Source organism: Macaca nemestrina, chromosome 10 (genome assembly GCF_043159975.1).
Source record: "Macaca nemestrina isolate mMacNem1 chromosome 10, mMacNem.hap1, whole genome shotgun sequence".
NCBI classification, from domain to species: Eukaryota; Metazoa; Chordata; class Mammalia; order Primates; family Cercopithecidae; genus Macaca; species Macaca nemestrina.
Window position 1 is genome coordinate 120,716,813 of NC_092134.1, and position 15,371 is coordinate 120,732,183.

At 34.1% G+C, this 15,371-nt stretch overlaps 1 protein-coding gene across 4 annotated transcripts in view; it reads right to left on the reverse strand.

The window, feature by feature from the left end:
- Positions 1 to 15,371, reverse strand: part of LOC105469870 (solute carrier organic anion transporter family member 1B1) — a 121,222-nt gene that overhangs the window by 25,868 nt on the left and 79,983 nt on the right. For all 4 annotated transcript variants that reach the window (XM_071072084.1, XM_071072083.1, XM_071072086.1 and 1 more), the window contains 4 exons: positions 8,351 to 8,593; positions 5,714 to 5,878; positions 3,702 to 3,897; positions 1,201 to 1,366 (listed from right to left, as the gene is read on the reverse strand). In XM_071072084.1, coding sequence (XP_070928185.1) covers positions 1,201 to 1,366; positions 3,702 to 3,897; positions 5,714 to 5,878; positions 8,351 to 8,593 — 770 coding nt within the window. The remainder of the gene's footprint in view (positions 1 to 1,200; positions 1,367 to 3,701; positions 3,898 to 5,713; positions 5,879 to 8,350; positions 8,594 to 15,371) is intronic.

The window sequence follows — 15,371 nt, forward strand, 5'->3', positions numbered from 1 at the left end:
CTGGGGGATGGGAACGATTGTACCCTAAACCTCGGCTTATCACAAGATACCCATGTAATACATCTTCATTTGGACCCCCTTTACCTAGAACAAGAGTTGAATTATTTTTTAAAAAATAGCAAAGTAAAAATAAATAGCAAAGGAAAAGGAAACAACTGAACAACAGAACCATTATTGCCATGACTGAGATGTGAGTTTTAAGTAGAGTCTTTGGGCCATATTTGTGTAAGTTTATTAAAGTTGCACTTAAATATTTTCAAAAAGTCCAGGATGCTTTATTCTTTAAAGTTCTACATGCCCTTACATATTATAGTTGATAGATCTGTGGGCAAGAGTAGATGGAGAATGTTTAAAAATCAAACACAGAAGGATGTGGCCAAGAGCAATAATTGTAGCTGACTGTTTCACTAATGTTGGTAATAGTAGAATTTCCTAGGAAAACATTACACGACTTTGTGAGATGTTGAGTGGAAAACACCATAACCCATTCCCAATGATAGCGAGCTACCTAGGAGATTAGAGAAAAACCATAGTTCACATGGAAAGAAAGGTTTTGCGAGAAGAAAGAAATGACATTTCTGTGGGATATATTGGCAATAGGTGAGCAGGATACCACATTATCTTGGGTAGAAGTTCCAGTTTTGGAAGAATCAAAATAGAAAATCAAGAATAGGGCAGTTAAGTGAGCATGAAGCCTTGATTAATTTCTTAGAAATTAAAAAGGGTAGTGATCCCAGAGCTAAACAGATCAGAATCTGAATATAACATTGCATATTGATTTTTGTCTTAGTATGATAGGAAGTGCTAACAATGGGTTAACTCAGGACATTTTCCTGAATTCTGAGGGATAAAGTAATGAAAATTATAGGCTTCAGTCAAATTAGGTGCTTTTTAGATATTCTAAAGGTATTCAAATTCTAAAAGATCATAGTCTTATAATCTCAAAGGAAAAAAGTGGAGTGATCTCCAATTAGAATTCAAGTAACAGAAAAACCTGATTTTGCCCTAAACAGACTTTTATATAAAACTTTGTTTATACAACATCACACCCATCACAATAACAGATAATATTGGAAACGTTCTCTTTTATCTTTTAAATGGCGTCCTTACAGTTTACAGTTACAGAAAGATTTGGTAAAAAATTGTTCAATCTAATCCTTGCTTTTGAATAAGGAGAGGAAAGTAAAAACTAATACTCACTATAGACTTTTTATTGCCACTTGAAGATTTGCAACCCGCTAGACAAGGTGAGATGTAAGTTATTCCATTGTTTCCACAGACTGGTTCCCATTGACTTTCATCACAATTGCAGTCTGAGTTGCAATAAGAAAATGGTACATCTCTATGAGATGTCACTGGATTATTTCTGGAAATACATGATAGACATATATCAAAAAGAGAGAGTGAGAGAAGAAAAAGACAAAGAAGGGGAGGAGAAGGAAGAAGTGGAAGCAGAGAGGGAAAAGAAAAAGAGAAGATAAAGAATTTTTCTTTATATGAAGAAATTTGCTTTGATGATGTGAAATGGCAAAGTTTGTTTTAGTGCTTATTTATTTTATGCTCTCCATCTTTGCTAAGACATGACTTGTGACTTAGAAAAAGCAAAATGTAAAAATAAACCAAAGATATTAAGTAAGACTTAGACAAGAAGTTGTTATAATTCTATCAAGAAATTTCACATTAGATAAGTTACGTCTTTTTTCTGAGACTGAGTTTCTCTTCAGTAAGGTGATGACATTAGACTGACATTCCTCTCAGCTCACTGCAAAGTCTTGTGAGTCTATTAATGCTATTTAACTAGGTTGAATTTAAAATTCTCTATTGTAATGTGTAAGAAAAAGATCAGACATGCTTAAAGCAGAGCCTCTACAAAATGAAAAATCAAGAATAATAGAAAAAGGCTAGAAAAACTGGGTATATTTTTATAATAAAACTATAGTACACTTTATACTGATTTCCTTTATAAAATGGTTATAAATTATAAAATATGATCATGCCATAGCTAAAATTATAAAATATATTTTTTGTATAATTCATTTCTGCTTAAACATTAAAAAAATTTTCTTTCAAATGTTTGATGATAATTGAGGATTGATGTGTTATCTTTGAATGAGCACATAATTTAAAAGAAAAACTAAGATTTATACTTCAGAAATTATGTTATCAATAATTTTATTAAAAAGCATATTCTGCTTGAGGAAATACTACTTGGAGTGGTTAAGCAGAATGGTTTATGACTACTGTAGTCAGAATGTTTGCGACCCCCAAATTCATAGATTGAAAACTAATCTCATATATGAAGACTTTATGAAGTCAGGCCTCTAGCAAGTGATAAGGTCATGAGGATGAGTACTCATGAATGGAATTACTGACCCTTTGCCTGTTCCATCCACCATGCCTCGACACAATGAGAAGGTACCATCTATGAATTAAGAAATGGGCCCTCCCCAGACACCAGATCTGCCATCACCTTGGTTTTACATGTTCCAGCCTTTAGAATCTTGAAAAATTCTGTGTATTAATAAGCTACCTGGAATTTTGCAGCCTAAATGGACTAAGACAATGACCCAGTCCAGATATTGCAATCAGTCACATCTGTGTTTATATTAGTTCTGGTACTTCTTTCTAAAATCAGTTTTGCCATTTGTAAGTCATAGATAATAATGTCAACTTCGCAGGGTTTTTTTTTTGGAAAAAAATATTGGTTCTCAGAAGTCCTTCACACTCTTATAAAAGATTGAGGGCCTGTTCCAAAGGGATTTTGTTAAATTAAGTTGATCTCTTGACATGTATATTAGAAAGTAATACTAAGAAAATTTTAATACACAAAAGTACATAAGCACACACATTGTTAGCAGTCAGATTGATGAATTAACAACATACCTTGGAGCATTAGAAAATATCACTATACTGCCAGGAGAGCATGAGAATAAAAAGGCAAATAATCTCTTAGTATTATTATAAAAATAGTTTTGAACTTGTGCACTATATTCAGGAGATTATTAGAAAATTGCATAGCATTCTTGCCCTTGATTTGAGGTGGAGACTGTTGCACTAAAAATACTTTGCTATACATAGTATTCCTGGAAAAGTAAAGATTCTTCAATGTCTACTATGCAGTTATATATAGAATATTTCTTAATGCTACTTCCAATGTAGATAATATCAGAAAAAACAATATTAGCTTGCAAAAAAGAAAATTTGGTACAACATTAAAAGTGTTCTTTTGTAAAGGCAGTTGTTAAACATCAATATGAACTGTAGATAAAAGTTGTTTAGTCACTTTTGGATAATGCCATTTATGTGACTCTTGTGATCCATCCAAGATTACAGTGGTGGTTAAGACTAAGAGTTTTAGACTTAAAAAAACCCCAAATTTGAATTAGAATCTTAACAATGCTAGCTGTGTAATCCATGTATTTCTCTAAGCCTTACTTTTCCCATTCATAAAATAAGGATAAAAGTACTCTCTACTAACTGTAAGTACCACATAAATAATAGTTATTATTACAACCTATGTTGCTTCTTTTTAATGGATGAATAAAAGAATGTGTTTGAGGTCTTAAAAAATTTTAAATTGAAATTTCTCTTAACTTAAAGAAAGTTTAGTTAAAATTGTTTTCTGCCTTGTATTACTTATACAGAGATTCTTAATTAGATGGTTAACGTATTATGCAATTGATATAGTGATATATACAAACCCATCATAGGTCATGGTTAGGCCGGCAACTGATTTATTTTCACAGAGTATGAAAAAATATAATAGGTAAAAGAACAATGACATGACAGCAGTAAAAAATGAGAATTTGGCAATTCCAATTGGGTTCAATTTGAATTTTTTAATGATATATCCTCCTAAAAACATTCCACTTGCAAAAATAGGTAGGGTTACAATTCCTAGAAAAAAAAAGAAAAAAAGTTGTAAACATATATAGGTTTTCTGATATGTCTTTATAGATGAAACACAGTGTATGTCAATCAAATTTATTCAATATTATTACTTCTTTTTAAAATTTCACTTTAAGTTCTGGGATACATGTGCAGGACGTGCATGTTTGTTACATACACATACATGTGCCATTGAGATTTGCCGCACCTATCAACCTGTCATCTAGGTTTTAACCCCTGGATGCATTAGGTATTTGTTCTAATGCTCTTCCTCCCCTTGCCCCCTACCCCTCAACAGGCCCGGTGTGTGATGTTTCCCTCCCTGTGTCCATGTGTTCTCATTGTTCAACTCCCACTTGTGAGTGAGAACATGCAGTGTTTGGTTTTCTGTTCCTGTGTTAGTTTGCTGAGAATGATGGTTTCCAGCTTCACCCATGCCCCGCAAAGGACATAAACTCTTTATTTTTTATGGCTGCATAGTATTCCATGGTGTATATGTGCCACATTTTCTTTATCCAGTCTATCATTGGTGGTCATTTGGGTTGGTTCCAAGTCTTTGCTATTGTAAATAGTGCTGCAATAAACATATGTGTGTATGTGTCTTTATAGTAGAATGCCAATCTTATTACTTTTTAAAAAGAAGAATGACAGAGCAGGATGGTGGTAGGAGATCCATGTAATTTGTTCCTGCCAATGATGACAGTTTGGTTCCCTCAATAGCAAAAGGCAGTGGCTAAGGATATTTGTTTGTTGGAGCAGATAATTTCTATGAGGCAATTTTGTTTTTCTGGAAATCAACAACAACAAAACACCATCTTTCTGCTTATGGAAATTCATCTAAAGCCTTTTACCTCTCTCACATAGAGTTCTAACCCTCAATAATTCACACTAAATCTGCCCAGAGCTTAACAATAGAATAATTAATATATCTTTGTCATTTATTAAAAAACATATAGAACCTGAATTGACAAATAGGTCTACACACAGGATTAATAATGTTTAATCCCTCCTGTAACTTTTCCATATCATTGTCTAGTAAGAGTTATTGAAGATGAAGTCTTCTCTAGGAAAAAGCTCAGGCTAGGTTACTGGGAGTCAAAACACTATCTTTAGATTTTAAGATCTACAAAGAGATCAGTAAAGAGATTATCTGGAAGCTTGGTCTCCTGCTTCAGTACATTCATTTTCTTGTTTACTTATGACCTAGTTACATACCACATGATAAGTTGTTTAATTCATCATATATTTATTGAATTTCTATAATGTGTCTACAATACTAGAGTTGTGGGAAGAATAATACAAGGAAACTTTCCCTAATAAGCACATCTAAATATGCCATTGAAAATAGATATTGTAGCAAAAAATACTCTGTAAAATATGATATTTGTTTTGAATTATGCATATTTTGATGTATTTAAATTGATACTCTGGAACTATCAGTGTCATATTTTTGTAAGTAACTGAGTCTTGATTTCAAAGTCCACAAATTATAGAATTATAATGATTATAATTACAAAAGGGTTTGTCTCAGGATCTCAGCACTAAATTATAAGTTCCAATTATACAGATATTACCTCTAAATTTTCCATTTATTTGCAACATTTTCTTCAGGAACTCATCTAAAATAAGATACAACTTCAAATGCAGAGCAATAATGACATCACAAGTTTCATATGTTTAATAGCATTTGAGAAAGAATACAAGAAAATTATAGTTATTTTGTATTACTAAAATACAAAGTCACTTTTACAATAAAATGTCACTTGGAATACAGTACTTAGTAGTATTTCACTTATTAAGCACACAAGTAAAAAATATGTCTTACCCAATAAGACGTTAGTCTTAGATGAAGGCTGACCATACTCTTGCTCTACATATTTGAAGACATAAGTAAAACCACTAATATAGCTGCTTATTTGTAACAGCGTCAAAAGCACAAATACAACATACAGGGGATTAGTAAGGATGCTTTTAAAAGACCGGAAAAAACCTATAAAATTGTAAAAATAAAGAAAATATTTGAATGTAACTTAGACATATATTTATACCTAAAACTTGTGAACGTAAGTCATGTAAGATTTAAAATTCTATAAACACACAATGCAAAGAGTGAGTATAGCCTGCAATACCACAGGCTGTTCACAGTTTTTAAATGTATCCTTTCAAAATTTTCCATACGAATATTAATATTTATGAGTTTATTTTACCCTCAAATAGGGTCGTACATAACTGCTGCTTTGTAACTTGCTTTCTTCACTTAATATTTGGTTATCCTGGGTACTTTACAATACTATTGCAAACATATTAATTCACTTATTCATTCATTCAACAAATGTTAGGTTTTCAACTGGGTACAAGACAATATGCTAATTGTTCAAAAAACAAAAGTGAAGGCCAGGCACAGTGGCTCACTCCTGTAATCCTAGCACTTTGGGAGGCCGAGGCGGATATATCACCTGGGGCCAGGAGTTCGAGACCAGCCTGGCCAACATGGTGAAACCCCGTCTCTACTAAAAATACAAATTTTAGCCATCATGATGGTACACACCTGTAATCTCAGCTACTCGGTAGGCTGAGGCAGGAGAATCGCTTGAACTCGAGAGGCAAAGGTTGCAGTGAGCTGAGATGGTGACACTACACTCTAGCCTAGGCAACAGAGCAAGACTCCATCTCAAACAAACAAACAAAACCAAAAAGAAACAAACAAAAAAGTGAAAAAGACATATGATGCTTCTTATTTTTTAGTACTTAATTATATATTATATTAAAAATATAACTATTAAATGGAAATGTAAAGACAGCATAATCTAAAACTCACAGAAATAAGAACATTGAGGTTCAAAATTCTTAAAGATTAATTCAGTATGAGGACTCAGACCTCTTGTTTCTCTAGTATACAGCTTTTCTACCATAACATACTTTCTCAGTAAATTTGGCAATATCATTAACCCTCTGTCTTAAGATACAAGGAAAACAGCCAGGAGATAATGTTGTGTCCCAAGTAGTGTTATAATAGTAATAATACAACCACCTATCCCTACAAACAGCTGTGGTAACAAGCTTCTAACTTCTGTTCATGGTAGAAATTATGTCATTTGGAGCTGTGATCACCAGGTCAACTAGCTGTAATAGGAGTTAAAAGTAGAAGGAACTACTTAGAAAAACAGTAGGAAGTATCAGAGTTTATCAAGACACAGCCAAGATATGGTTACTGAGAGATGGATGAACACGGGCTTCGAAATATTTTTCTCTATTTAAATCTCTAAAGATTTTCATTAGATATGGTCAGAACTAAGACATCCATCTAATGTCAGCTACAAAAGAGTTGCATCCGCTTAAAATAAGGAGAAAAGGGAGTTAGAGAAAAGACACAGAAGAGAAAAAAAGGAGAGGTAAGAAAATGTAGAGTAGGAATAAAAAACATTTAAAATTCTTAGGCAAAAGTGCCACATTTCTCTCCACAGGTCTCCCCAGTCATGAAGAACCGTCCCTGATTTGTAAGTATCATAAGTCAGTTGTGGCCTTTCTTCAACAGAAATGGAGTATATACATTCACACAATCATTGCATTTTTGAGGATGAGAAATTCGATGTCATCCAGTGTAAACTTCTGTATGGTCATGATCTACTATATATCATTAATAAGTGGATCAATAAACAACTTAAGTGGCATTAAACTGAGTCAACACCTCACTGATTCACATATCTTGCTCTGACTGCTGCCAAGTCATTCTCTTTGTTTATTGACTTAATGATTCTCCATTAGTCCCAGGGCTTATATTCAAATGAGGAGGCACTATCAAATGCTGATGCATCCCAATTTACATTACTAACTTTAATTATCTTAACTACAACCCTAGGTTCCACTTTATTTTGAATATTTAGATAAGATAGATAGATAGATATTTACCAAAAGAAATATTACTCTAATTACCTAGGGAGAAACTTCTCCTGACTTCCTTCTCCTGAGAATAGTTAAGTTTAATTTCACCATGTTACTTAAAGCACTATATTGCTATTGTCTATATATTTCTCAGTATCGCCCACTAGGTTCTTGAAAAATAGAGGTAATGTTTTATTACCAGGGCATAGTACAGTTCCTGGTACCATTTGTTGAATAAATGAAGAAATGAAATATTATAATTCTTTGAACTTTCCCAGTTTAGACCATATAATATTAAAATTAATATATAGTACTTGGCTCATAAAAAAATGGATGTTTGTGAACTTTGGTTGGTTTCTCCCTGCTAAAAAGCCCAAACCTAATTCTCTTCCACTTGTTATGTGCTCAAGATATATATGTTAACTTTAATAGTAGTTTTAGAAAAATAATTTATCTAAATTTAGTGCAAAAGAAGGCCAACTCCAGATGAGTTGGGTATGCTTTATTATTTTGGAATACTCATTCTTCCTTTTCATTGAGATTAACAACTCCAAATTGACAATGAATGTAAAATACTTACCAGTCACATTTTTGGTAATTTTTTTTCCTCGACTGGTCAAATTAGCTGTTTGACTCTTTCCATCATTTGTTTCCAACACAGGCAAAGATAATGAAGCTTTTCTTTCTTTTTGTGGTTTATTTGGAGTTTGGGGCAAGAAAAAGAATGGTATGGAAGAAATAATGGAGAATAGTCCAGACACAAGGAAATTAAGCCACCAAGCTCCAACCCAACGAGAATCATTAGGAGTTATCCTGACAGTGCCTAGAATAAATAATTAAAGAAGCCAGTCAAAAAATCATTTTGAAATACAATAGGTTCAGGGAAGTAATGGTATGAAGAAAGTAAACTAAATTTCCTCAATTCCAAGACATGATTTTTTTTATTTTAATTTTTTGTCATCTCTGAGACTAGGATCAGTCTAACATTTGATGACATAATGCAACTGATACTGTCTAGGAATCAGTCATGATATTGTTGTCATTGCCTGAGCTTGTGTGCACTGATGGCTTTTCTGATTACATGACTGGACAATTTCTATCACTGGACATTTAAGCTTGCAGACCATTTAATAACTACCTGTGGAAGAACTATGACATCTCATTGTTATCTGAAAATGTCTATTGGCATAAGCTAATAAAATCAAGAAAGGGTCAGCAATGAAATGTAAGCAGTTTGCAAGAAATCCACTGAGCCAATACAGGGGCTTCCCACCATGCCTGAAATAAGTATTTCCAACTCTCTTGACAGCACAGAGGATAAGAAAATATGAGTTTAAAAGCAACCCTGAAGAGTTAAGACTCTAAATGTTAAGGATAGTTTAACCATTTTATTTCAATCGTATTTTTCTTTAAATCATGAATAAGAGTACTCTGTAAATGCTATATCTCAAGGGTAAATGCATTCTTTTAACAAGTATAAAGTAAACAATCTAAGTAATAAGAAAGCCTATCTGAGTTATCAGCAAGATAGCATAATAGGAAGGACTGGACCCTTTTTTCTTTCATGAACATACTGATTCAACAATAATATGCAGATCAATTCCATTAGTGAAAAATCCAGAAACTAGTTGACAGGCCATTGTACCCCAGGAATGTGCAATATTAGCTACATTGACACTTTTAAGAAGATTGGAGACACCTTTTTGCTGTTCCTCTCCTCATTATAATACCATGCCTTCAAGAAGAACTAGAAATTTGAAAGTGTATGCGAACACTTGCAATAGCTCTTTTCCCTGGCTCAACAGAGATTGAATATAAGAAAACCGCATCTCCAGCTTATCCCTGCGGAGAGACAGAGTGGGACTGAACATCCAAAATTGTAACTTTTCAGGTACTACCTTTGCGACTGTCTTCTATATCACCTATCTTGAAGTGTTGACAGGACCCAGCACATACCAGACCTTTGGAGGCTACAGAAAACAAAGATGGCAGCTTGAACTAGTATGTAAGCATTTCCATAGCTCCTGGCCCATAGCTTAGGGCAGAGTGACCAAGTTAAAAAAACTTAAAAACAAAAACTTAACTCCAGCTTCTCTATGGGGAGGAAAATATTTCGACCACACACCTAACATTTCATCTTTTCTGTGTCCAACTCCAGCAGCTGGTCATTGTCTTGCCTATCTTGGGGCTAGGCATATGCTTGCTTCCAATGGGCTACAAAGAATGCAAAAATGGTGGCTTAAATTAGCAAATGAGCACTTGCCACAGATCCTCCCTGCTCCCAGTTCTATGCAGAGTGAGGAGGTAAAAAACAAAAGGAAACAAACAAACAAACAAGCAAACGAACAAAAAATAAAGAAAACACTTCAGTTTTCAAATTCTCCTTGGGAAGGCAAAAAATTGTATAGCATGTGAAATAATCAAAATTTTCTGGGAGTTGACCAAGTGACAGGCTTCTCTGTCCACTGTCTAAAAGTGCTCATGAGACCCTACATACTCTAGATTCTGGAAGTTCCTAACAAAAAGATAGCAGTTTAAACAAGAATCAAAATTTGAGAGGCCAACAGAAGCTCTGCCTGGGTTGAACGATGAAAGTTTTCTCCTATATAATACCAGTTCGTGAAGACTTGGAGGCTGATATGGTTTGGGTATTTGTTCTGTTCAAATCTCATGCCGAAATGTAATATCCAATGTTGGAGGTAGGGCCTGGTGGGAGGTGTTTGGGTCATGGGGGTTGATCCTTCATTGCTTGGTGCTGTCCTTGCAATAGTGAATGAGTTCTCAGAAGATCTGATTGCTTAAAAAGTGTGTGGCAGCTCGCCTCCCTCTTGCTCTTTCTCTCAACATGTGATGTGTCTGCTCCTGCTTTAACTTCTGCCAAGAGTAAAAGCTCCTTGAGGTCTCCTCAGAAGCTGAGAGAATGCCAGTGCCATGCTTGTACAGCTTGCAGAATCATGAGCCAATTAAACCTCTTTACTTGAGAAATTACCCAGTCTCACGTATTCTTGTATAAGAATGCCAGAATGGCCGGGCGCGGTGGCTCAAGCCTGTAATCCCAGCACTTTGGGAGGCCGAGACGGGCGGATCACGAGGTCAGGAGATCGAGACCATCCTGGCGAACACGGTGAAACCCCGTGTCTACTAAAGAAATACAAAAAAAAAAAAACAAAAAAAACAAAAACAAACAAACAAAAAAAAAAACTAGCCGGGCGAGGTGGCGGGCGCCTGTAGTCCCAGCTACTCTGGAGGCTGAGGCCGGAGAATGGCGTGAACCCGGGAGGCGGAGCTTGCAGTGAGCTGAGATCCGGCCACTGCACTCCAGCCTGGGCTACAGAACGAGACTCCGTCTCAAAAAAAAAAAAAAAAAAAAAAAAAAAAAGAATGCCAGAATGACCTAACACAGAACATTGTTACCAAGAAGTGGGACATTGCTATAAGGATACCTGAAAATGTGGAATTGACTTTGGAACTAGGTAATGAGCAGAGCTTACAAGAGTTTGGAGGACTCAGAAGAAGATAAGAAGAGGAGGGAAAGTTTGAAACTTCTTGGAAACTGGATAAATGATTATGACCAAAATGCAGATCGTGACATGGACAATGAAGTTCATGCTGACAAGGTCTCAAATGGAAATGACAGTTATTGGGAGCTGGAGCAAAAGTCACTCTTCTTATGCCTTAGCAAAGTACTTGGCTGCATTGTGTTCATACCCTAGGGGATCTGTGGAAGTTTGAACTAAAGAGTGATGACTTAGAATATCTGATGGAAGAAATTTCTAAGCAGTAAAGCATTAAGGATATAAGTTGGTTGCTTCCAACCTGCAATGCTCAGATATGAGAGCAAAGACATGACCTAAAGTAGAAAGTTATATTTAAAGGGGAAGCAGAGCATAAAAGTTTGGAAAATTTGCAACCTATTTGTCAAAGAAAGAAAAAGAGTTTAAGTAAAAAACTGTCTCAAGTTGCAAAAAGACATCATAGAATGATTTTTAAGTGAATTCACCAGGAATATACAACCCAATATATTCACTCAATCTCAAAAACCCAAAAGCTATAAAGCAAACATAGACAGAACTGAAAAGAGAAATATAGAGAAATACAATACAATCATCTCTTGGTATCTGTGAGCAATGGTTCTAGGACTCCCTATGGATACCAAAATTCAAGGATGCTCAAGTCTCTTATATAAAATAGTGTATTACAGTGAGCCCTCCATAGTAGGCTGATGTCATAATATCTCACTTTCAATTATAAATAGAATAACCAGAGAGAATATCAATGAGGAAACAGAGGACTTCAACAACATTATAGACCAATTGAACATAACAGACACATAGAGAATACTTCACTCAATAAAAACAGAATGTATACTCTTTTCAAACAGAAATGGAACATTTTCTAAGATAGATCACATGTTACATCATGCAACAGATCTTGATAAATTTAAAATTAAAATCATACCAATTTTTTTTCTAACTACAATGGAATAAAACTAGAAATTAGTATCAAAGAGAAAAGTAGAAAATTGTAAAAATATGGATATTAACAAACTTTTCAATAATTAAATTGTCAAAGAAATCAAAAGGGAAATTAGAAAATATTTAGATACAAAGAGAATCAAAAACAAAACATTCTAAAATATGAGATGCAGCAAGAACAGTAGTAAGAGGGAAGTGTTTAGTAATAAATATCTACATTTGTAGGGTATATTTTATTTCCATATTCAAAAAACAGAGGTTATTTCTCTAATTTATGGTCACTAGCAGCATCTGGCATTGTTTGCTCTTAATACACACTGATAAATATCACATAATTATGCTAGTAAAAAGTAAAGAATTATCTCAGATAAACAACCTATTTTACACCTCACAAAATTATAAAAAGAAAAACAAACTAAGGCCAAAGTTAGCAGCAGAAGAAAAAAGATTAGAGAAGAAATAAATAAAGAATAGGGAAAAAAATTATATCAACACAACTAAGTGTTGATCTTTTTGAAAGATAAGCAAAATTGACAAACTTTAGACTAAGCAAAAGAGAAAAGAGTCAAACAAAACAAGAGCTGAATGTGGAGACATTCAATTGATGCTAGAAAAATAATCATAAGAGACTGCTATGAGAAATTACACATCAAAAATTAGATAAGAAAGAAAAAATAAATTCCTGGAGACATAAAACACAGAAAATATAGAAAATATAAAGAGATTTATAACTAATAAAAATATTGAATTAATAATCAAATACCTCTCAACAAAAAAACTTAGGAGCAGATAGCTTTACTGGTGCGTGTTACTAAATAGCTAAAGAAAATATTAATGGCAATCCATTCTAATCTCTTGCCAAAAATTAAAGTGAAGAGAACGTCTTCAAACTAATTTTATGAGGCCAGCATTATTCTCATACCAAAGCCAGACAAAGACACCAAAAGAAAACTACAAACCAATATCTCTGATGAAGACAGAGGAAAAAATCCTAAAACAATACTAGTAAACCAAATTTAATAGCATATAAAAAGGACACTACACTACATTCAAGGGGGATTTATACCTGAAATGCTAAGTTTAACAAATATCACCAAGTGTAACATAACACATTAACAAAATAAAGGACAAAATCTACATGATCATATATGCAGACGTTAAATAGCATTTGATAAAATCCAACAATGTTTTGTGATAAAAACTTTCAATGAGCTAGGAATAGATAAAAAATTGCCTCAACAAAATGAAATGCATATTTTAAAAGCCCACAGCAAGCATTAAATTCAAGAGTGAAAAACTGAAAGCTTTCAGGAACGAAGGAAAATGGCCATTCTCATCACTTCTATTCAACATAGTCCTGCCATTTTATGCCAGAGCAACTAAGCAAGAAAAAGAAATAAAAGGTATTCAAACTTGAAAGAAAGAAGTAAAATTGCCTCTACTTGCAGATGGCATGATTTTGTATACAGAAAACCCTAAAGATCTCACACACACACACACACACACACACACACACACTTGTTAGAATTGAATAAACACATTCTGTAAAGTTGCAGGATACAAAATCATTATATTACTTATATTTCTATGCATTAACCAAGTACTATTTGAAAAGACATCAGGAAAGCAATTCCATTTACACTAAAATCATAAAGAATAAAACACAAAAATAAATTTAAGAAGGTGAAAGACTTGTGCATAAGATACTTCAAGACACTGAGGAAAGAAATTAAAATCATAAATAATTGGGGAGACATTCTGAGTTAATTAATTGAAGGACTTATTAATATTAAATGTCCATACTACCCAAATATATGTAAAGATTCAATACAATACCTATCAAAAGCCCAACAGTATTTTTACAAAAATATAACAAACAATTCTAAAATACATATGGAACCAAGAAGGACATCAAATAGCCAAAAAAGCATTGAGAAAGAATAAAGCTGCCTCACATTTCCTAATTACAAAATGTATTTTAAAACTATAGTAATTAATACAATATGTTACCAGCATAAAAACAGAAATATAGACCAATGGAACAGAACAGAGACAATAAATGGGGTAAAAAAGAAACATGCAGAATAAAATAAAATATTATAAATCATATATATATGAAAACAGGTTAATTTATAAAGCATATGAGGAAATCCTACAACTCAATAGCAAAAATATAATAACTTGATTAAAAATTTTGCAGCAACTTGGATGGAACTGGAGGACATTATTCTAAGTGAAGTAACTCAGGAATGGAAAACCAAATACTGTATGTTCTCACTTATCATTGAGAGCTAAGCCATGAGGATACAAAGATATACAGATTGATGTGACGGATTTAGGAGGCTCAGAAGGGGAAAGATGGGAGGGAACTGAGGGATAAAAAGCTACATATTGGATACAATGTACATTACTCAGGTATGGGTGCACTAAAATATCAAAATTCATCATTATAGAATTCACCCTTGTAATGAAAACCAACATCTACCCCAAAAGCTATTGAAATAAAAATTAATTAATTATTAGTGAGTAGAATGGTGGCTACCAGAAGCCAGGTGGTTGGGAGAAGAGTGGAGTTGAGGATGTCGGGTCCGTCCTGCAGACCCTGGCCTACCAATGGATGAAAGGAGTACTCAGACACAGGTATGCAGTGAAAGAGTGGCTAGGGGACTGCGGAAGAGTGAGCAGCAGTCCCAATAAGCTGGTGCTGCTCCCTTTTATTTAGTATAGACACAATGCCGAAAACCTGGAGCCAATAATGTTAATCTGTGGGCAATTAACGTTATTGTTCCCCCTTACAGGGAACAGTCATGTGCATGATGGTCAAAGGTCAGTTTCTGGACAACATGGGTAAACAAGGCTATTTAGATAAATTCGTCTATACTTCCTTGTACCTATTTCTCGCCCTCTGCCTCAGGGTAAGAGAACAGCTGTCATCAGTTTATTCTCCCATGAAGCTTTGCAGAGCTTTCTGACCTTTCAAAAGGTCTGCTCTCTCCCTATAGCTTCTTCCACCACTCTGACAGATCTCCCACAAGAGGAGATATTGGTCAAAGCATATATAATTACAATTAGGTAGGAGGAATACATTACAGAGATTCATTGTGAAGCAGCGTGACTATTCTTAAC